This window comes from Amblyomma americanum, chromosome 2 (assembly GCF_052857255.1).
Source record: "Amblyomma americanum isolate KBUSLIRL-KWMA chromosome 2, ASM5285725v1, whole genome shotgun sequence".
Classification (NCBI taxonomy): Eukaryota; Metazoa; Arthropoda; class Arachnida; order Ixodida; family Ixodidae; genus Amblyomma; species Amblyomma americanum.
The window spans coordinates 98,722,414-98,747,020 of record NC_135498.1 but is presented as its reverse complement, the minus strand read 5'-3'; the positions used below and the strand labels follow the sequence as shown (position 1 = coordinate 98,747,020).

General features: G+C 46.0%; 1 protein-coding gene across 1 annotated transcript; it reads right to left on the bottom strand.

Annotated features, from left to right (window-relative positions):
• Nucleotides 1-12,305: 12,305 nt before the first annotated feature.
• Nucleotides 12,306-13,265, bottom strand: LOC144119920 (amine sulfotransferase-like). The gene has a single exon (XM_077652421.1). It carries the CDS (start codon nt 13,263-13,265, stop codon nt 12,306-12,308), a length of 960 nt encoding a protein of 319 aa, XP_077508547.1.
• Nucleotides 13,266-24,607: the final 11,342 nt, after the last annotated feature.

Sequence of the window (24,607 nt, the reverse complement as noted above, 5' to 3'; positions counted from 1 at the left end):
TCGACACTTTACTTGGAGGGGACGATAGGAGCTGGCAGACGCTCTTCATTGTAAAAGCTGATGGAAGCACGTGTTTATTGACAGCGGGGTCGAGTGTACGGCGGCCACGGTTGTTATTTTTATCTTAGACGGAGTTCCATAGCCCTAATACATATTTTGACGGTAGCTACACCCCTGTGAGTAATAAGCGAGCGTTCGTGATAACTGCGATCGTTATAAGCGGGCTGGACGGCATACGTATTAGCGACCTACGCAATAACGCATTTTCAGGCATGTGACGTTTTGGCATACGACTACGAAATTTACCGTAAAATGAATTGCCCTGAAACTCCGTCTTCAAAAGCGATCATAACGTCGCAAGTGATTGGCGCAATGATTCGAAAATGATCCTCATCCTCACGTAATGATATGCTATGGTATACGATGTTTTAAATCCCTAAAGCGACATGGGATATAAGGGACACCGCAATCAAAGGTTCTCTAATAATTTCAACGATCTGAGGTTATGGACATGCACAAAATCGCACAGTACACGGCGCATTGAGTTGTCTCCATCGATATGCTGCCGCCGTGTCAGGGAACGAAGCCGCGTCCTCGGGCACTGCAGTCGAGCGCCATGACAACTGTGCCACAGCGGCACGGCGCCGCATGATGCAAGCTGATTTCTTTGAAAGAGGACAAGTCGGTGCTAGTGGAGAAGCCGTGCATCCTTACTAGTGGTATAACGCTGCCATAGTGGTCTGTGGGTAGGATCCCCATATAATTTTTCAGTCCTTTGATCTGTGTGTTCCTTCTTTCTCATCCCTCAGTACTGATCAACAGGAGGAGTGATAGTGGCTGCCTTGATGGCAGTGGACAGACTTGCTTTTCTCGCTGCAGTTTCCTGCATGTGTTATCGCACGCGCAGAAAATTGGCAGTGAAAGTGCTGTGATGACCCCCATAATGCGCAGGTCCACACGGGACGGAGAGGCAAAGAGACACCGTATGGCTCAGTTTAAACAAACAGATATATTCAATAATTATACATGATTAAGATTCAGAGGCTGGGGCGTCCGAGCTTACGTGCCGACGACTTCATGGGGGCGATGGAGTGGCTCCGGAGTTGGGCTCGAGCGGTTGCTGGCAGAAGCTGCACGCCGTCGGGCTTCGGCGCTGAAGGCCTTCTTGGCGAACGATGTCGTCCTGAGCGTCCCTCTTCCGTACTGCTTGTCGATTTTTATATCCTCTTCTCCACACTCCCTAGGGTGAGGACGCCCACTCCGGAGGGGAAGGAGGGGGGCTAGGGCTTTTACTTGGGCGCACAAACATACCACCGCACTTATGGTCTCGCCCCCCTCACGTGTTGAGTCCGAGGGAAAGAAGGTTGTCTTCGAGGTAGCGCATAGCGTCGGCTGTGGTAAGGCGTGCTCTGGCCCGCTGACAGTTCCCGCGGGTCACCGGCCTCCGCTCTCCATCCATCAACTGACACTCGCTCCTCAAGGTAAGGCGCGCTCTGGCCCGCTGACAGTTCCCGCGGGTCACCGGCCGGGAAAGTGGTCCCTTGTCCTGGAATGTGCTCGGGAGGCCTCCCCTGGAATCGCCACGCCAATTGGGGAGGATAAAGCCCGTTTCCCCGCGGCGGCGGCGGCGGGTCCGGTTGGGTCCAGTTGGGCTTAAACCCCTTCGTTCTGGTCGTCACTTTCAAAGAGCATGGCTGGGTAATTGATGATGCCGCTGTCATCTGGGTCTCCGTCTACGCCGCGCCGTCAAACTCGGAACCTCGTAGCACACACCAGGAACGTCACAGTGCAATGAAGCTTCCTGTGTCGCCTACAGCAGCGACCCAAAAAGCAATCTAGCGAGCTGCGGAAGCACCTGTGGATACAAATCGACGCTATTTTGTGAGACCCGAGGCCATCGTGGACGCAGTTTCTATAGGTGTGCGAAAAAACGCTCAGTGCTGCTGATGACAGAGGCCAGCCACCATGCCCCTTCTCCCCCTCCCCCCCCCCCCCCAAAAAAAAAGAAAGTAAACACTCAAACTCACTAGCTGTCCTACAAAGGAACAGGCGACGATGCTGTGCCCGCTCTGTTCGCATGTTACGCCGAACAGAGCATACACACAGTCATAAATTCTGAACACATCCTCCAGCGCCATTAAAGATTTGCAAGTGCACAACCCGCATTGTTGGATGACGCGAGCCGTGGTCTGTCGATTTTGCGCCTTTTTTTATCGTGGTTTCTTTTTTATTCACATGAAAAAAGCACTTAGCTTTGACTAGTTTGCGTTGGCGACCGACTCTTCCTTCCGCACCCAACAATCATTTAAGCGGCGGCTGTATGTCGACTGCACGCGGCTTCCCATCCAGTCCTAACCACAAACACGCGCGCATCCAATGACGAACCTGATCACTAATATACCTCTTCCACCAGACGGAATCATATAATTTCCTGCGTATTTGCCGTAGAAGCTAGAGGACTAGACTGACGGCTTTAAGACTATTATGCTTGGCTCGGAAATGTGTAATAACTGCCGCCGCCTCCTGCAGGTAGCTTGCGCTGCATGGCAGCAAACTTCACAAGTATGCAGGAAAGGAGAAGCAGGTACGATTGATAAAAGTGCTCGAAGCAAAGAAGGTCGAACCACCGAAAAGAGATAGAGGACAAGAAGCATGACAACATGAACTGGTGGGCGAGTTGGTCAGATATGATTTTTGTAAACCAGCGCAACGGCTCGAAGCGCTGTGTTTTGTGCCTTCCTTGTTTGGCTTCGAGCTGTTGCGCGGGTTTAAAAGAAAGAATCATGAGGCACGCACACAGCACCGCATCTGTTCTCGCTGACTCGAGATTCTCTGCATTATGAGCCAACTACCGAGCAATTTAAGCTCGTGTTCAGTGCGAGCATGACCGCAGAATGAAGACGAAAATGAAATGTCACGCGTTTGCATGTTATTGGTTGAAGTTCGCCCCGGTGCAAGTCTTGCGTCCGCGTATATTACCACACCAGAAACACACAAAGAATAGAGAACGATTCGCAGAAAAAGATAGGCCGGTACTTGCGGAACGTTTACTGAGCGTCACGTTTTTTGTACATTGCGCACAAGTTTCGTAACTTAGCAAGTATTTTAAGCTTAAGTTTCTTACTACGTGCAAGCGACAGCGAGGAGTTGCGCATGCAGAGGTGCACATCGTGGTATGCATCGTGGTATGCATCTGCACTTGCCTTTCTATCCCCTTTTCTCTCTTGCGTGACATCCATGCAATCGTACTTCAGGTGTCCACCCATGGTGAGACGATTCCTGCGCTTCTCCTTCCTTCGTATCTATACTTAAAAATTGGCGGTGGTTTAGCTCTGGTTAAACCTGGAGTGACGCGATAGCTACAGCTGGCCGAGTGAAACTTGCTTAGTTGAATTGCAAAGTCAGTCTTTCGCCGCTCCGTTTCGCCGGGCGTTCCTTCATCTTCGTCCCACTTTACACGGCGCATGCGCACACCTGTGGCAGCTCGGTTTCGCCACCGCACCACGTCGCCGGCAGCAGCAGCTGCTCCGCACCACGTGGCTGGTCACGTGACCAACCACGCGGCGGTGGCGGACGCCGTGGCTGCGCTGCCTCCGTCATGTGCCGCCGCCACGGTCACGTGCCACCGCCACGTTGAAGGCTCGAAATGCTGCCGTTATGTAGCTATCGCTACAATATACATAATACCAGTGTCAAAGAAGACATTTATAATTTGAAGAGAAAAAAATTGGATTGGATACTTCAGCTCCGCCTTAAGGACATGACGCGATAAATTTATATAATGCCCATATATGCGGAGTCGGTCATTCTCAACTTCTCATACAAATGTCCTTGGGCGTACTCATACCAGTCCTTCCGAAATGGTGAGCAGTTAAGGGATTCGCCGCCGCCCTGCGATTACACGTGGCGATCGGTGAGTCTTGAGGGACCCGAGTTGCTCTTGCCGAGGAACCTCCCGCAGTCAACCCTTAATTTAACTTCCACCGGCCAGGATGGTTATTTCGTTCACAGACAGGTGGATAGGTTGCGATGACCCCACAAGGACACGTGATCTAGCTTGCCCACATTGGTTGCTGCTCCGTAGTTGGCTGCCTGAGCCACTTTACGCCACCCTATTTATTGCTTGCAAGGCAGACGCCAGCAAAGCCGACATCAAGGTTTCTGCGTAACGGGTTTGTTAACGCTATTGCCTTAAAAACTAGCAGGCTAGTAGAGAAGAAGCCAGATGATAAAATGCGCGAAGTCACGTCTTTGAAACGTTAAGAAATCCGCCTATATTTGGACCCAGGAATTTAAACACTTTTTGTATTTGTGTCCGCCTCTTACACGACGCTGGTGGTATCTACCACAAAAAAAAAACATATGCGCGAGAAAATGAGAACAGTGCAAGGACGAGGAAGCTATCGAGCGGATGTGTAAACCTGGAGGACCATAGTTACTACGTCGTGCAAATAAACCCCCAGGAAAAAAAAAAACGCTTGCTTGCAAACGTAAAGTGAAAACTGGGGAGGAAAACTTCTTGTCAGGAACGTTACGTTTCGCCAGGATTACGATGACTAGAGCTTTCGATTATGTATCTACCACGCTCATTAGAAGTGATAGCAATGCCCCGTTTTCGAGAGGCACGCAGGCATTTGTGGTGGGAAAGTGCTTAGGTTATTTCAGTTTCTGTTGACACGTCTCTAGACCATTGCACAACGTCCTTGCATTACTACAGCGGTTTACATTCTAAACGCAACATGCGCCGAGTTTTCACTGATCTTCGCAGCGCAGCCACGCATGCATTAAGTATATTTGAAAGTCACGGAGGGTATAAATAGGGGGGGGGGGGGGTAATAGACGGTGTCTGTTATGAGTTCCGGGCAAGTTCCAAAGTATCTAAAGGTGCTAAAGTAGGCAGATGAACACCGTAAAAATACGCAGCCATCACAGCCTTTGGTTATCTACTCAGCACTTGTACAACTTTCCACTTGACAGCCTGCATCATACGAGTATTCAGCGTGAGCTACGCAACCGTGGAAATTTGGGCACAAACTGTATCAAATTTTCGCGAGAAATTGCACATATGTTTTGCCAATAACTTCCTGAGCAAGAAAAAACTTTCCTAAGAGCGAAATCTATAAATATGATTCACACTACAATGTACTGGATCCTCATTTCTCGGTATTTCAGTCATATGCATTTTAGCATATATAATTTTGAAATCTTGTTCGTTTTCGTTAGCCCGAGGAAAATTAAAATGCTGTTAGCAAATGGCAACATTGGGCTGCTTTTTAGCTTTACAGTTTCAAAAGTTTGTTGGTGAAAGGTGAACAGACTGAACAAAAATACAACGCAGAAAACGGAACACTGGACAAAGTCTGACGGGCAACCTGTATTTCACACGTAGCGAAGGCTGAAAAAAAAAGAAGGCAGGAAAGTACTACATAAAAGCAGCGCACCAAAAACGGGAAAACAAACAACATACCAAAGCCAGAGTGTCGGTTCAAATATCCAGGGATCGGGGCAGGCCGAGGGACCAAGGGCACTACGTTGCGTCGTCTGTCTGACAGCCCAAACAAAACATAAGTCGCGAGCCGCGGGCGTCAAAGAGCTCGCACTGGAAGCATTCCAACTACAGCCAACAGCTGGCATAAAACAAGGCTACTGCGGAGCGCGACTAAAAGGCAGGCGAAGAGAGAAAGAGAGAAAGGGGCGGGGACAGGATGTGGTGGGGGGGAGGCTGTTGCAAGGCAGATAAGGCATATCGTAGCGGCAACGGAAAGTGAGAATAGAAAGAAAGTAAAGGAGCAAGTGATGAGGAAAGGAAGAAAAAAAAGAGGGGAAAAGAGAAATGAAAGCAGGCAGCAGAAAAGAAAAGAAAAGGACCGAGAAAAGTAAACACAGGTCAGAAAAGAAGAGAAACTGCTTAGGGTGGTGAAACGGCCAGCAATATTCAGAAAAACCAACGTCAGACAGAGGAAAGATTGCGGCGCGAAATGGCATTGCCCTTACCTATTTGCCTTGCGCCACTTGCTTGCCGCTGCGTTTCGCAATTTCCCTTTCAGTGTTAGTGGAAGCGACGTATTGCTGGCGGCGTTGTTTTGAATGCACCGCCATTATACGGGGCGTTGGCCCCTCAGGAAACTTCATTTTTATTCTTTTTTTAAGTGTTTTTATTCTTTTTTTAAGTGTCGCTGCGGTTTCTTTATCTTTTTTGTAACACTGTTGTTTGCTGTGCGCTCGTATGTTTTTCGGTGCGGGAGTAGACACAATTGTCTCAGATATTCTGGAACGTTCCTTGTTCTCATCGTTTATTTCTCGGTCTACGCACATTTAAATCTTTTTCGAATCTATCCCAAAGTAATAACCTGAGAATTGGTCCGTTTCTCTTAAAGCGCCTCATAAGTGTCGTATTATTACATCGGTCGCTAAATATGCTCTCTGTTTTTCCTCGTGGACGACCGAAAAAACCTATTGCAGTGCGAAAATAGCGTATATACACATGGCGTTTCAGCTAAATAAGACCAATCTCGAATCCGACTATTCGCTGACGCTTAATTACTCTACTAAGAAATTTTTAAAATACGGGATAGGTGTGCATGTTCTTCAACAAGACTTAAACAAATTCAGCGAATGGTGTGCAAAATGACATATCATGTTAAATTTAAATAATTCCTGAAAGAAATGAGAGCGCAAAAATGGCAACACGGACGAATAACAGAACAGGACGAGCTCTGCACTTTCAACAGGATTTATTCAAGGAAGAGAGTTTATATTTCCTCTTCCCTTATCCATGCTCTTAATCGCAGTTGACAAACAATCACCTCTGACAGGTGATTGTCAATCGCCTACGCTACGATATGAGCGCGGGCAAATTTTTTCTTGAAAATCCCGATGCTGCAGCATAGACGCAGCCTCTAGACCACGAGAAATCATTTTTGATATACCGCGAAATGGCGACAATGTATTCGAATCTTTTTCGGCAGCGTCGTGACCCTAAGAACAGTTTCCGCGCTGAGCGCGTCAAGATCGCTGTGGAAGGGCATCGCTTTATTAGCGGCGGTTTGTGTAACCGGTCCCTTCAATTTGGGCGCTTTTAGGAGATCAGATTTCGTGACGGGGTAGCTCGTAGTCACATGATACTTTTTCAGCTTTGTGCGCTTTATGTAACCCTGTAATGCCCAGAAATTGAAAGCTGGGGAAAATAGTTTTGAACTTCGATGATTCATCTGAAATAGCCCGCTTAGTGCAAAAGTGTAAAGAAAGGACCGATTTTGTTAAAAAAGGTCTTTAAACTGTGGTTAAGATTAGATAATTTTGCTAGTTTTGAATGAGGCATCGAGATAAAATGGTTTTCAAATATTCAACATCATAGAGTTAGTCAACCGCAAAATTGAAAACTGCTGACCATCTGCCTTTTTAGCATCGGGAGAACCGAAAATTTAGGCTATTTTGCTCATTACGGTTAGTGGCACTAGTGGTAGCTCATAGAAAGCGAACAAAAACTGGCAAAACTAGGGTGGGGCAGCTCAACAAAGGGCGTAAGCCCAGCACAGTAAGCCGAGCAGCTTGAGATTCAGATTTTTTGCAACAAATTTACCTGAACACGAAGTTACATCAGGTGCACTTTCATGTAATATCAGCGACCATTTGCTGGTATTCATGCTTAACAAGATGGCATCTAAATGTACCCCTAGCCTAGCCTTTCCCGCCAAAAAGATACAAAGCATTAATGAGGCGACAATTAACACTTTTCGTTTTAAACAAGCGTAAACGAACTAGAGCCAAGTTTACAGTTGGTCATCATCTGAGGATGCCTATAATAATTTCTTGAGGATCCTACTAGAAGCATACTCCAGTCATTTCCTCTTGTTACCTTAAAAACCAAACAAAAATCTCGCAAACCGTGGATTACAAAGGAGTGTCAGAAATAATGAAAAAGAAAGACAAACTTTTAATAAATTTTTAAACACACGTGACCCTGTAGATTGGAAAGCATTCAAGAAACAGATATAAAGCAAACGCAACGCTGCGGAGACCAAAATAGCAGCATATATACACTACTGTTTTGAAATCGGGCATAACATGAAATCATAAATCATGTGGAAAAGGTTAAACGAGCTCCTTAACCGAAAAGCTTCCAATCAGAGTGGATTTGAACTATTTTAAATGGTGAAGCTGTCCGGGGACAACAACTGGCTGAAGAATTCAACAACCACCTTTTTAATCAGGAACCAGCACTCATTGTGTGGAAGCAGTGGCAACTATGACTAGAAATCCCAACAGTATCTTTTTTATCGTTGATGTGAAAGTGAGATATTTTAAACATTTATCTCTCTACGTAATAGCTCCACATGTGACACTGATAACCTTCCGCTCAGACCTATCAAGTTCACACTAGACTTGTTTTTACCAAAACTTACACATGTCTTCAATCTAGCTCTCTGCACGAGTGTTTTCCCAGATAAGATGCAAATTCCCGAAGTAGTAATAGTCTTTAAAGTAGAGACCGCCACTGTTTTTCTATCTATCGTCTGTTTTCGTTGCTACCGATATTTTCAAAAGGATTAGAAAAGTAATTCACACTCGCATGATTAAGGTTGTCGAAAAGCACGACTTATTAACATCGACAAAATTTGGCTTTTGGAAAACAAAATAAACAAAGATAGCACTACTTACACAGAACGAAATATTACCACAATCATTTAAAGAAAGCGAAATAGTAGTTAAGTTAGTATTTATATAGATTACTCAAAAGTATTTGAGCGTCTTAATCATCAAACATATTGCTAAAAAAATTCAACTATATGGAGTGAGAGGAACAGTTTTATCACTTATAACATCATACCTTAAACACTGAATGCACAGCGTTCTAATAGACGATAGGTTGTCATCATGCAGCTTACACCAGAGAGGTATTCTTGGCCCTCTCCTGTCCAACTTTTACGTAAATGACATCACCACAGTTAGTAGCCGCTGCGGTGGCTCAGTGGTTTTGGCGCTCGGCAGCTGACCTGAAACACGAGGGTTCGATACCGGCCGCGGCGGTCGAATTTCGATGGAGGCGAAATTCCAGAGGTCCGTGTACTGTGCGATGTAAGAGCACGTTAAAAAATCCCATGTGGTCGAAACTTCCGGAGCTCTTCACTAAGGTGTCCCTCATAGCCTGAGTCACTTTGGGAAGTTAAACCTCCATAAACCGTAAACCATAAGCTACAGTTAGCCACATTCCGCAACATATACGATGCGCAGATGACACCACCTTCTTATTTCGCAACAGTAACTTCCAATTATTAGAGGCTCAGGTCAAGAACGTCCTTCAAGGACTGCATAAGTGTAGAGCCGCGAATTCTTTAGAAATTAACTTTAAGAAAGCAAAGACTGTCGTTCTTGCTCCCAAGAAATCCCAAATACCGTAAGATTTAAATATCAGGTTAGGATCAGAGACAATAGAAATCGGCAACACAATTATAATATTGGGGGTATACCTACACAAAAAGATGTTATGCCACAACCATGTTAATTATATTATAACAAAAGTATCGAAATCTGTTGGAATGTTGGCAAAATTCCACTCGTTCCTACGACAAGGCTTGAAACTACACATTTACAATGAATTATTTTTTCTCATATTAACTAATGCTTTCTTGTATGGATGACAACATACAATTTCTAAGAAGGGGGTAGATTGGGCAAGTTAGTCAGACATGCTAAAGGAAAGAATGGCGCAGCATCAAGTAACGACGGCAGCAGGAGAGCACACACATGCAGAAGCGCCAACTTTCAACTTTATTATCTGGCTGCCACTACGGCGTATTTATACAACGCAACACGCCCTTCAAAGTAGAGAAAACCAAAACAGTTACGCACGTCGACGCGCATTTGAAAGATAACGTGATAATGCGCATTTGAAAGACCATGACGACCACACTATGCTGAACAGCAGCACGTGTAACATCCCATTCGCAAATGATAAACTGGATAAAACATGAGGCAAAAGACGGGAAGAAACAGACAAAACCTAAACGAATCAAAAACATATAATAGAAAGAATGTGACGGAAAGGCGCTTTGCAAAAAACAACGGAATGACGAAGAAGTACTAAAAACGCTAAACACATTAGCATAAAACCTAAAACGTCAACAAAACACGGCTGAACAGACCTAAAAATTCAATGCATAACAGCACGCATAAACAAAAACCAAAAAGCCAGCAATAACATGGCTTAAAATTTGACGACAGTTGAATGAAAGGAAACTCTGCACAAAGGCACAAATGCATGCTGAAACGAACTCGGGGCCCTGCATGCCAAAAAAAAAAAAACACCTCTTAGGTGAGCTATTCCGAGAGCGCTCATGTTCGGCGAGAAAGGTTAATTCTTTTTTCGTTAGGCAGATTGATGCCGTGCTAACTCAGGTCTTCTCTGATCGCCCTATTCTCTGTCCGAGAAAATGTAAAAAAAAATTATCATTGCTATATAACAACACCATTCATCAGAAAGGATACCAATATCTTAACTAAACTAAACTATCTTTTCGTCACAATTACCGATATTGAAAAAGCTTGGTGAAAACGACTGATGATGCGTTCAACGCAAGCTTCTTTTCTTAAAGACGAAGGTTAGAAAGGACAATCGTTATGTCAAACTTTCAGCTTGCAAAACATTTAGAATGTCAACGTTGAAATACGCAAGTACTGTCTGGTACCCTGAAAAACAAACTCATATTATTAAATTAGAAACATTCCAGAGTCCAAAGAACGCAATCGATAATAATCACCCACCTATTTTCCGCCGCCCCCTTCTACGCTTGCCTTCCCTAGGAATCCAGTCCGTTAACCTTAAGGACCAGTGGTTATCTTGCCTTCGCATTACATTCCCTGCCTAAGCTCATTTCTTCCTCTTGATTTCGACTAGCATATCAATAGCTCGCGTTTGTTCTCTCACCCACTCTGCCCGTTTCCGGCCTCTTAACGTTACATCCATCATTCTTTTTTTCCCATGGCTCACTGCGTTGTCCTTAACTTAAGCTGAACCCTTTTCGTTAGCCTCTATGTTTCTGCCCCGCAGGTGAGTACCGGTAAGATACAGCTGTAGTATACTTTTGTCTTGAGGGATATTGGCCAGCTGCCAATCATGATTTGAGAGAACCTATCAAATGCACCCCCCCCCCCCTTTTATTCTTCTAGTTATTTCCCTCCCATGATCCGGATCTGCGGCCACTACCTGACCTAGGTAGACGTATCCCCTTACCGCTTTCAGCCCCTCGCTACCCATTGTAAACTGCTGTTCCTTTGCGAGACTGTTGAAGCTTACTTTGGTTTTCTGCATGTTAATTTTAAGACCTACTATTCTGCTCTGCCTAACTCATGTTCTCAATGCTTTAGGATGTCTCTAAAGTAATGGCGTGATTTAACAACTGTTTAATCTATCGTAACAAGAAAAAAAACGAAATTTGCTTCTACAGTCTTGATACGAAAGTTGTGCCATCCGAGCTCTATATGCACAGGGATGCCTGCCGAAATTATAAATGTACTAGCGTCTCTCTAAAAAGTGGAGTATCTAGGATTGTTTTTGACGCACAATTTTTGTGGGCACACCCCAAAGAATACCTCGCAAAGCGATCACGAACTGTTTCTGCAATCATATAGAGGTTAAGAGAAATCTGTAGTATATTTTTATATAGAATAACAAACAAAGCACCTGGGGGTGAACACTGAGATATGGAGCGACAGACATCTTTGGGTGGGTTGCACAACACAATTTGAATGTCTTAAAGTCAATAATTTTAACATAAGAGGAAACATTGCTTTTGGAAATAAAAATAACTCCGATATGCAGTAGGAGTGCTCTTTATTGCACATGTTCGCTCTTTCCATTCAGTGCTTTTGTCGTTGCTTGCTATGTCGTTTCACGTATGTCAGACATAGTTTGCACAATTTTGCTCCTTCGATATTTCTAGGACGAGTGGATGTGCATGTTCTTGATATGTTCAGTAGCAGAGGGCCTATGCTGATTGGTAATTGTTTACATAGAAGCAAGATTTGTCTCACTTTGTTAATTTTGTTTGTTACTATCTTTTGCTGCCAGTGGACGCCAAAGGCGCTTCAGTGTGAATTGTTTTAATAAACGGATGTTTTTTGAAAGACAGAAATCTGTGAGGTATATACGTATATATACGTTGAATATAAAGATGGACTACTATGTCTCTATACCAGCTGCACCCTTAAGCAGAGAGATACATACAGTGATGTGCTAGCTTATGAAAGTAAAATGACTAATTAGAATGATTTTTTTGGAGATAGGGAGAAATAATGATTGAATACTAGTTCGAGGCGCGGGACAACGCGATTGCCTCCGCTCGAATGTCTGCCCAGAGCTCCATGAATGAGGCCTTATCGCCTTCCTCTTGTATTTTCTTTTCGAAACGAGTAAGCAGCTCAGGCGTGAAGCACTCCTTCCAGCTTCCTACCTTGGCGTCTTTGACCAACGCGCACTTGCTCTTGTCTCCGTCGACGCCATGTTTACTCTGCAACTTGTTTCGCTTGAACAGATCATCCCATTCAGGAACCTGGTTTCCCTTTAAGTCGATCACAATTGCCTTCCTCATGTGTTCTGCTTTCGACCATTGAATCACATTCTGAAGCTTTTGTCGATCACTTTCCAATGTCTGACCGTAACCCTCGCCAAGGAAGTGGCCCAGTCTGAGTACCACGTCCATGATATCCTTCTTAAGCTCTTCATATGTTATAAAGAAGACGTTTGCCTCGTTCTTCAAGGCGTATCCTGACGCAACGTGTTCGAAGTAGTCCCCGTAACCGAGATCGCCTTCTATAAAAACATCGAAGAACTCTTCGAAGGTGCTGTCTTGAAACGTGCCAGTGGACAGTTCTGTCGAGATACGGTAGAGCGATACGCAGACGTCCCATGGGTTGCGAGCCATGTATATGTATTTGGCTGCTTTGTTCATGGGCTCCCGTTGAAGTGGTCGATGGGTGAGGAATAGTTTCACGGGTAGATCCGAGTTCCAGTTGGTGCAGTTCATATACTCTATCACACGAAAGTTGCGTGTGAGTTCACTGTAGCTGCTTATGCGTTGGCCAGCATTGATTATCAACTGCATTATGTACTGTATCCAGTGGGATCCACTTTTGGGGTAAGTATATTGCACGACGTCGCCGTTAGCGGCACGGAACGAGAGACTCTTTCTGAAGATGTCAGGGTCGACCAGAGGACACCTCAGCACACCGTCAACGACTCTGCCGTAGGGTCTTCGGCCTGGCATCGTCGTGAAGCTCCAGATATTTGTCGTCCTGAAATAGAAGTGTACCCCTATTTATCGGCTCCGTTTTTGTGCATTTTTATTGCGCATGCGTTATCAACGTGACAAAGAACGAACAGGAGGACGTCAAGCCAGCAGAAACGCTGCATCGGCACCTGGCTCCTTTGCCTTCTAACTGTCAGAGTTGATTGACTCAAATTTCATCATTGGAAATAACTACTCACTTGTATAGCATACACATGGCTTCTACCAATATGAGCCGGAAATGCACCACTTTGTCATATAGGGTACGCAGCAGTCTTTGTATGCGTGCTTTAAGGTTACACTTTTGGAATAAAATTATTACTACAGAAAGAACGTACACGCTCAGTTTCAGTGCCGATAGCCCCGCTGTAACACACATCTTAAAGCGCGAAGGAAGAAGCATCGATCAGGAGGCGCTGAAACAACGGTTATTCTGGTTTAGCGGAAAGTACATTGCGAGGAGTCTAGTAAACTGCCAGCTTCAAGCCTGCAAGCCGCTGTTGCTGTGGAGACCAGACGAATAGCAGACAGCACTCTTTGCGTTGCACGCCCGCCTGGCAATGCGTTATTAGTATAAGTGTCAGGGGATATCATTGCCTGGTATTGAGAGTTAGTTGGCAGACAGTGTCATGGATATCAAGCTGAGGCCCACACCGCTGTTTCCGTCACGAAAGGTGCTGGGAAAGAGGGCTGAAATAGCAAACCACTGCGCCTTGGGATTTCGGTAAGGAAAGAAAAGCCAGTTCTACCTATTTTTCATTTCTTTTCGCTGCGTCCTCTGTTCAAGGAAATTTTGCGCACATTGCCTCTTTCAAGTGGTGTAAGTTGCATAAGGTGTAAATTCCCCTTTTCGACAGAAAGATGAGACAACTACACTTACGTTTTGGCCTGCGGACGGGCTTCATTTTAGGACGTTTTAGAGGGATCATACAGAGATAGGTTTGCCTTTGCATGGATATCGAGCTAGGCCTTTTCTACGGGAGGCTGACAACAGTCTGGCATACGATTTGCTAACGTTAACAGGTTTTCGTAGCATATGAGAACGCTGAGTGATGTGTGACGTTTGCTGATACAGTCGTTAGACACATTCATTGCACAGCGCGGAGGCACTGACATTTCCTGCTTTAAACGTACTTGATAACGTGAGCTCCGTAACGGGCTATGTCCGAGGTATTTTGATCAATATTTTATTGCTGTATCAGTAGCGTATGTTTTTGAATTTTCTATTCGTTTTCTACCGTTGTTAGCATGATCCGTTCCACTGAGCTTGAAATAGTTTTTCAATTACATAAACGACTTGATATGCCACATTCTCGGAGAAGAATGAACTGAGGTGATATCTTATGCAAGGCAGGGTGACGTCAAAGAGCGTTTACTACATAGCATGGGAGGGGAAAAGAAGTTATCAATATGGCGCACCCGACGGAAGCTGTCACCGAAACCAAGGTACACAGGCGATGCTTTTCTAATTTGTGGTGTTCTTCAGTGGGAGAATAATAGAAAAGTATTTAAAGATAGATGAGTACAAAGCAGAAACGACCACTACATAACACCGGTAGCATCCAAACCCATGACCTCCGAATTTCGCGTGAGGTGCTCTGCCAACCAGGCTACGGCGACGGCTGTACAATCTTTTCCTTTCGAGCGTATTTACGTGTAGTGTAACTGAACCCTTAGAGTATTCATTAGCGCCACACTCGTCGATAGCGGCGGTAGTAGTGCATCCTTTATTCCCGCGAGTTCCACGTGAAACAGTATCGAACGGTGAGGGCGGAAGTTGTTTAACAACTGATCGCCCATGCTTTTGCCGCTTTTGCAGACACAAAAGAATAGGTTCGCTTATCGTTATCACTAGGTTCAAACTTTTTAGTTCTGATAGCATTACATCGGCATGACAGCGAATGAATAGACTCATTCCTCGGCACACTTAAGTTTACAAACAGGCCCAGGAGTGGCGATCAGCAGTGTGAGGGGCCTTAGCATAATCAAGCTTTAATAGAAGTAGGATTTCGCTTTAACTATCACTTGCATCGCCGGCGTATGGCACGCTAGGTACTGCCTCGCAAGGAGTTTTCACTGGCAGGAACCGATTCATTGTGTCTTAGAAGTATATTTATTTTGCCACAGCCTGGCGCAATTTTAAAAAAAGGAACACATCATACCTGACGAGCAATAAAACAGAGCATCATCTCTTATGTAAAAATATCAACCGAAAATTACGCTCCAGCTATGTGTGAAACGTCGCCTCAAATGCGAACAGAAGCGCACCCACCTGTTGCACTGTGTAGTACGTGCCGTATACGGAGTGCAGCCGTGTTCCATATATTCACAACCAGATCAGATGAATTGGCTTGATATCTAGGTCATCAGTGATAATTATCTGGAAGCAAATAAAGCCCAAGAAGACAGTGTTGAGAAACGGTAAGATAAAAGAGTTCTGCCAGCTTTAATACTTTTTGTACATATTCATGTGCAAGAACGCTCGTGCTGGGATGCGTTTTTGTTGTTCAGAACGTGAGCACCTTCGATGGGTGTGTATCTGATTAATTTGTCGAAACTGTTTGTTTGGTAGAGCAGTTCTCTGTTGTAGACAATAATATATGAAGCAACTTCGTGTCCTATTTTGAAGTTATGATGGATTTTAACGTCCCGAATCTTGACATGGGATGTGACAGACTCTGTAGTGGAGGGCTCCTGACTATCCGATGCTTGTTGCATAAAAGCAACTTAGTCCTGCGGTATCTATAATATAGTGGCCTAGCTACTTTGGTACTTACAACTGTGCCCTAATACAGCGTAAAACTATAATATTAAGCAGACAACATACCTATGTACAGAAAAAACTGCATCACATAGATTAAGACACAAATATATTCCCTCCAGGAAGAAAAAAATATACAAAATAGCGTCATCACAGCGCTGAAAGGAAAAAACAAAAGGGCGCAATGCACACAGCCGAGTTTTACAAGACAAATGAAGCTAACTTATTCTCGATTTTCATTGCAGACAAAAGGCTTCAAACAAGCTTATCTGCGAAACAAGTGAGAGAATACGAGAACGGCTTCGCTAACAGGGTCAACACTTAATGGCACTGTTCCGGTAAACAGAATGCAAGAGTTTTTAGACACGTTTTGAAGTCTTCCTGGACACGTATTTTTTCATAAGAAATATTTTGTTGCTGGGTCTGTCATCAGTGCATGCGGTAAAAGTGTGTAAATTTCTTGAATCCTTAATTTGTAGGAGCTCTTTAAATGTCGTATTTTAAATGATAAAAACTGTAGCCAATGTAAGTCTAGTAAGTTAGCTCAAATTGCTTTGTTTTTGTTTCCGCTAGCTTCTGTATCAAAATGGCTAATTTTTTTTTTGGAGTTTATCAGCAGTGAGCAAATTGTTTTGCAAAACGCTTCGTAGTGTTCGCAGAAATGAGTATGTTTTAAATAGCATGGCCGCTGCTTTTTGCAGATGCGATAGGTCGGCTTTGTGTGTTTTGGTGGTAGAACCACTTGAGAAAACTGTAGCACAAATGCGAGTAAAGAAATTAATAATATTTTTTATTTAGCTCTAATCTGATGAACTGTTCAATAATTCATTATAATGCCAACAGAACAGGCTATCTTGATGCCGACGTAATCTCTATGGTCCGTCCATAACATGGTATCTCTATTATCCGTCCATACCTTAACTCCTCAAAAATGACACCAAGAACCTAGATTGTGCGTTCGGGTGCAAGAGTGGCACCCTTAAATGTTAGCGAAAAATCAGCTTCAAAACTTTCCCTTCTTTGCTCTGAAAAACAGATCTTTTGCTTGGTTAACATTTAGCTGCAGTTGATTTCAGTTAGAAGCTCGGATAACAAATGATTTTCTACTCTGTGTTGCTCCTGGAAAGTTTTACAGGATACAAATGCTGTACGCAGCGTGCGCATATATTACAATGTAAGTTGTGCGCGGCCTTGAACATGTATTCTTTATGCATAACAAAAACAGGGTCGACCTTAATGTCAACCCTGTGCGAGCCCTGCAGAGATGAAGCCAATTTCTTACGTTATGGTTTTTACCAATCCGTATTGTTGCCGCGGCTGGGATAGTTATCAGGGCCGATGCGATTCCTTAATCAGATGTTTTTTCTCCTGAGAGAGCTTGCCTGCATCGTACCCTACCACCTACCACTGTTAAGCACTCCGTAATACTTGTTTTGAAGTGATATCCTGAATTATTCTGCTTTACCTCTTACCGCTAACAGATTTTATTCATATAGGAGGTTGTGGCCACCAGGGTGGCCAAATCCTGTTCAGGTGAGGGAGTGCTTTGTTTGTTCTGGTCAACGAGATCCGGCTGCACACCAGTCAATTCCATTGACACGTTTTCTTTTTTTTTGAATGCGGTGGAGAATTGCGCGGCACCGGGATTTTAACACTAGTCCCTTTGCACACTAGGCATATACCCTACCTGTACGCCAACGGTGTAACATTTAATATCTCTGGATACCTAATAGTAAGCGGCAATATTGAACTTTCCGCTCTACTTTTTTGCAGATTTAGTTGATTACAGCAAGGTGCCCGGCGACAAACTACAGCCCAGGGCAAGTAACACTGGGAAAACTCTGATTGGCATCGTCTGCTTCGAGCTTATGGACGGATTAAATGTAAAAGCCGAGAGGCGATATAAAAAAAGCGAACGAAAGAACTGAAAATAAACTAAAATTCTGAGTCCATTGAATACTGCCTATATGTTGTGAAGACGAAAGCCTTAATGTTTGTTTCATTACGAGGGATCGACCTCCTCACTGGTTGCGCACTGAGAAATAAACCGAAGAAGTGCCTCGGAACCCAGATTGCACAAACGCAACATCTACAGAGGTCTGATTGAAACGCTCGGACACTCGGTTTGAATTCCTGTCACAAGCTAGTCTGCAACCTGAGTAAGAGATGTGTGCTGTATGCAAAGAGAAATCGTATGACACCACCCAGAACGCTGCAGAATAAACGGTTGCATCACAATATCGCATGCATATAGTCGGGAGAACTCCGCCACATTCAGGTCGGCCAGCGGGGAGTATAATAGAAGGACGAACGACATGTAAATAATTGCCTGAAATTGCGGTGCTGGGCTTGCGTTTTACGTCGTACGTCTGTTTGATGACATAAACCTATTTTGCCGTCGCTTTAATTTTCCGTACCATCTGCTCACACACTAACACACGCCGCCGGCTATTCTAGTAATAGGACAAATAATTATTTCGGACTGTACACATACCAAAACGGAAGGGACGGACCAATTATCCGGGCTTCACGGCAGAATAAAGACCCGCTCACAGCTGTCCCGTTTACCAAGAGCACACGTCACGTCGTCCGTCCGACAGCCCAGACACCGTATAAACCACGTGCCGCAGACGCCTAAGAGCTCGTACTGAACGAATACCAACTAAGGCAAACTGCTGGCAGATTAGACTGCTGCGGAGCGCGAACAGACGACTGAGGAAGAGAGAAGGAAGCGGAGGCTGTTGCAAGGCATGAGGGCCTTTGAAGGAGTGGCAGCGGAAAGTCAGAACAACAAAAACAAAATATACAAGTGCGGAAAAAGGTGGAAATTAGAACGGAAGACTGAAATGAAAGAAGCAAAAAAAGAGAGGAAAGAGCAAAAAATGAAAAAGAAAGAAGAAAACAAGAGACATTTTGTAGGCTGCTGACACCGTTAGCTCGTGTGCACGTGGCAGCGATTTTTGCTCAGCTTGAGCCAGTGGGCAGGCCCGTGCACTTTCCATTTAATGCTCCCTGCAGCCGCAGCAAACACAATATTCAAGCAACCAACGTTGCCCCGCCGTGGTGGCTCAGTGGTTAGGGCGCTCGACTACTGATCCGGAGTTCCCGGGCTCGAACCCGACCGCGGCGGCTGCGTTTTTATGGAGGAAAAACGCTTAGGCGCCCGTGTGCTGCGCGATGTCAGTGCACGCTAAAGATCCCCAGGTGGTCCAAATTATTCCGGAGCCCTCCACTACGGCACCTATTCTTCCTTTCCTCGTTCACTCCCTCATTTACCCCTTCCCTTACGGCGCGGTTCAGGTGTCCAACGATATATGAGACAGATACTGCGCCATTTCCTTTCCCCCCCAAAAATCAATTATTAAGCAACCAACGTCAGGCTTTAGGAAAGATTGCGGCGGGGAATGTCATTTCTCCCACCTACTTGATTTGTACCCCTTGTTTGCCGCTGCGGTTGCCAAGCATGCCCCTTTGCAGTTGTAGCGAAAGCGCCGCATCGCTGACGGCATTGTTTTTAATGAACCGCCATTGTAAGCGACTTTGACCTCTCCTAAACCTTTCTGTGTTTTTTAAATTTTTTTTCATAGTTTTCGCCTCCCACATTTATGGTTTTTTTCTGCTTTTCTGTTTGTTTGCTGTAAGATTGTGTTTATTTTATTTCTGTATTCTTTTCTCTTATGTAGTTCTGTGCGACAATAGAGGCTGCCTCAACAGCAAAGTGGCTAAGGAACGCGCATTACCGCAGCGCGGGCCGGGCAGAGATTGTCGAGTAGTACGCGCGTCACGGTGCGATGCGATTCGATTGACGCCGCTCGGCGCCTAAGCGCAGAGGCGCGGCTTTCGATTAGAGCGAGAAATGGCTCAAATTAACTTAGCCACAGCGGTTAGGATTATCATAATCTTGTCTAAATATGAAATGACTATTAGTAACAGCCGGCTAAAAATCTCTAATTGCAATCGGGCGCCCATCGATAATTCTTAAAGTGTTAACGATTTGAATTTACTTTATCACTTTACTGGTTAAGATGATTCTCCTGGCTATTGATGTACGCCGGTGCGAGTGTTACTATTCCGGAATAAGCTGCTATTTTCCATGAAAACCTTATTTTTAAAAATTTGCGTGGACTTCCACTTGCGGCATCCCACAATAGAGGCAAGTGACCCGGATTCAACTGAGCCACAACCCTCCTTACATTTGTCGAGGCTGCAGTACCTTCCCCCTCTCGTCCTGGAGCTCCGTTGCCGCACCTTTGCTCCGACGTCCGGTATTGCGGAAGTCACCAGCCAGGCAGCTGCCATCCCTTCTAAAAGCATCGTCTGTTCCAGTGGGCTCCGGTCGGCTTCTTCAGTGGCGCTGACAGCCACGATGTCGACGACTGGTTGTCGTCGTACGAGGGCGCCAACGGCTACAACAAGTGAGACGATGCTACCAAGCTCGGTAATTTCTTATTGTACCTATCCAACATGGCTAATTTGCGGTTCCGCAATCACTGAGCTGACTTGCATACCTGTCCTTCAAGACCAGTTTCTCGCAGGTACTCGGCTGCCCCGATGTGTACAAACTGCGCGCCGAACAACGTCTCCGCGCCCGCGCTCAGCACCCGAACTAAACTTTCACGAGTTACGAAGATGTAACTCGCACGATTTACGTCAAAGATGTATTGTTACATCGAAGTTACATCGAAGATGTAATTCGTGCACCAACACATCAATGCCTGCGACCGATAAGATTAACAATATCCTGAAGGGTATCTCCGAAGACGCGTTTCAGATGTTGCTCGTCAAGAATCCGCAAACAATCGTGGACGTCATTCAACTTTGTCAAAGTTATCATGTCATGAAGAAACAGCGGGCTTCTACTCGCCGTTCCGGCGAGCACGACGAATTGCTGCCTGCTGCTGCGGCGGTTTTGAGGTCTCGGTACTGACCCTGCGTCACTGCTTTCCAAGATCAAGTCCTTTCAACGGGAAGAGGTGGCCCGCCAACTGTCACACCTGCCTGTGTTCGGAGACCCTGCACCATCCCTCGATTCCACGCTTCGACGCTCCATCCAGGAGCAGGTTGCCGACGTTTGCCCTTCGGCCCTCGGGCTCCGCCTGGGACTACCCTGCTCACATATGCCAATATTTCCGCCATACGTTCCGCCAATATTTCCGCAATATTTCCGCCAATATTTCCGCCATGGCGCCCCGGCGCTTGCGTCCCACCCATCCGTAGCGTCGCCGCCACCACCGCCGGCACCTCGCCGTTAGCCGCCGCCTCGCCGCGGCGTCCTGGACCCCTGGCGCACCCCGGACAACCGCCTTGTTTACTATGCCTGTAGATTTCTAGGCAATGTTGCACATGTCTGCCTTCAACAAGTGCCGAGTTTCCGAGACGCTGCACGCACGTTACTCTACGACTATACGCCTCGCCTCCTTCTCCGCCTGTTTCTTCCGGACCCTCTACGGATTCCTCCCATCTTGACCGTCCTAACTATTCTTCACGCCGGTCGCCTTGTCCTCGTCGCCGGTTTCTCTCTCCCATGCGCCGTCGCTCCCCTTACCCTCTAGAGGAAAGCTACCAGCCGCTGGTCTGGAGGCAAGAACTGTCCTATCAAACTGTCCAAGTCCTCCGTTTTCCCCCGCCAGTATTGTCGAATTGTTTGTCGATGGTGTCGCCGTTCTCGGCGTTGTGGATGGACACTGGAGCTGCTGTCTCTGTTATTAGTGCTGCCCTTTGCCGCCGACTACGTAAAGTGACGACGCGTCGATCGACCTTTTGTCTCCGCAATTTCAGCTCGCACCACGCCCATCCTATGGCGGCATGCACAGCTCGCATGGTTATACAGCAAAATGGCATTCCTCTGGGAAAATTGGTATAAATCCATTTTTTTGCCAGCATGAACTTTGGGACACATCAACGTAGACAGAGGAAGAGGAAGACGAAGACGTTGTTCGACCTACTGTCGCCTCAACTCTGTTTCTTTAACTAATTTTGCCTAATTTACCTAGTTTTATTTGAATATGCGAGGACGGCAGCACCTTCAAGGCGGTACTGTCTCTATTGCAAGAGTGCGGCAGCTCAGGCGCCGGGAAGCCTAAAGGGACCACGCCAATCTAGGGAGGCTGGCTTGGAAGAGGCGGCCATGGCTTCCCAGGCCGTGGAGCGATCAGAACATGGATACGACCAACCGTCCAGAGAGACCTCATCGCTTAGTGGGGATGAGTGAACGATCGTGGACGGTGACGAGTCAGTGGCCGATATGGCTGACGTGGACAACGATGGCTTCAAGTTGGTGAGTCATCGCAAGCAACGAACGGTAGGGATACCGGTAGTGGTTGAGCCCACAGAGAAAGGGGTCGATTTAAGAGAGAGGAATCCCATCTTACTTTTCGCGGCCATTCAAACACTGCTGGGATCAGCTCCGATTCGTAGTCGGTTCACCATGCACGGGGCTCTTCAGCTGGATGTCTCGACGGAAGAGCAGGTTGACAAGCTACTGCAGAGCTCTCAGATTTTTGGCATCAAAGTTAACGTGCGGTTGCCCTATTCCTACATGAAGAACACCTGTGTTATTAAGGGTGTACCAAAGTGGTATTCAGAACGCGACCTACTTGATTATCTGAAACCACAAGGTGTGCTGCACGTGAAACGACTTGTGCGTCGTGTGGAGTCTCCAGAAAAAAAATGGGCTGCGAAACCTACCAACTCTGTTGTGATGACATTCGCTTCCAACTCAGAGCGCCCCGTAAAATTGATCTGGTATTCACAAAACACGCAGTTGCCGATTTCACTGAAGCTCCTCCATGGTGTTTTAGATGCCAACGGTTTGGGCACGTGGCCAAAATTTGCACAAAGGATCGACGCTGTAAACGGTGCGGAGGCGACCACAACTTTAAAACCTGCAAAGGCGATTTTGCTTGCGCCAATTGAGGAGGTGATCATCTAGCGAGTTTCGGAGGCTGCCCCTTCCTTGTGGGCGCTCTGCACCGTCGAATATCTTTTATTGCTGGTCCCAAACCCCAACCGACTGAGAAGCCTGTGCCAGGATTTGACGAGTTCCAAGTGTTGGTTGGCGTCTGATGTTGTTGCGTTATCCAACAATGTCCCTAAGAGACTTGAGTCCAGCAAGACGGCAAGGCCCATTGCGTGCGAGTCGGTTGTTCGACCTCCAGCCAAAATTGTCCATGTTCCTGAGCGACCGGATCACAGCCAGACTCGGCGGCAAGGTGGACTCTCACGTGCAGAAGTGACAAAAAACCGCCTACTGCGGCCAAGAGTGTGCCCCGTCGGCATCTCTTGTCGATAATGTAAGTGAGTGCGTTGCGCAAAATAAGGAGCTCAAAAAATCTAAGTATGTCTGACCTTCTTCATGTCTTGTTTAGGGCCCTTCGTTCACATGTTCCAGCGATGGCGCCTGGTAACCTGAAGAACTTCCTACAGCTGGTGCTTTATTTTGAGTTCCTAATTACCACCTTCGCAGTGAACTTCCTTGCGATCTAATATGGATGGTGTTAAACCTCGTGGATGTAATATTCACCGAAAAGTGCCGTTTATATTGCAATAGAACTGCGCCGGGATTTTAAGTCGGTTAGCTGAACTAAAACTATTTTTGAAAGAGACTCGTGTTCCAGTATTGGACCTGTCGGAAACTGGCCTGCCAAGCGGGAGATGTTTGACTGGATAATGCACCCATAAAAACTGCAGCATCAAGTCATTTTTTGCAGGAAGTGCCGCGCTTTACACAAGAAGGGAAATTCCACATGTTTCTCTAAGCGTTGCCGATCTTTGCACGGATGACATTGTGGTAGCGGCTGTGAGAATACAGCTCGACTTTCTAACCCTTTCTATTGCACCCGTGTACGTGTCCCCACGGAAGAAGGTAGCAATGGATTCGTTTCTACAGCAGCTCTGCGACCGCTGCCCAGCACCTCCAATCATCTGCGGTTATTTCAACGCCAATCATGCCGTCTGGGGTGACAGGAACATGGATTCCCGTGGGCGCAAACTCGTAGATGTTATTGACGGTTTGGACCTGTGTGTTGCCAATGATGAAATACCCACTTTCTTCCGGCCTCCAGCCTCATCGATAGCTAAAGACCCGACATTGCATTTACTTGATGTCCGCGTGAGGTGGTTAACAGCGCCTGACCACATGGGAAGTGATCTCTATGTGAATTTTGTGTTTGCTGCCGACTATCTTATGCGGGGTCCTAAAAGTAGCAATGTGGTCAACTGGGACAAGTACAGAGAACACCTAGAACGTGTTTCTGGTGAAGTTATTGACAAAATAATTTCTTGTAAGCTGGCAGCAACTATGGCGGTGAAGTTACCTGATCATTTTCTGAGCGCGGATTTAAAACTCGGGAACCTTTTCGCAGCGAGAAGATGGGCGGAGAGCCAACTCATGCGGAAGAAGGACGACAGCGAACTGAAGGCTGCCTTCAATAGGCTGAATTCTGCCATTAGACGGCACACGAACAAGCTCTACAGGTTGCAATGGGCTTCATTTTGCGCTAGTTTGTTTGTGTTCTCATCGAGGACGAGAATATGGCGAGTTATTGGCAACCTTGCTGGG

Excerpts from the sequence above, each read along its gene's own strand:
- LOC144119920 (XM_077652421.1), bottom strand. The coding sequence starts at position 13,265 with ATGCCAGGCCGAAGACCCTACGGCAGAGTCGTTGACGGTGTGCTGAGG.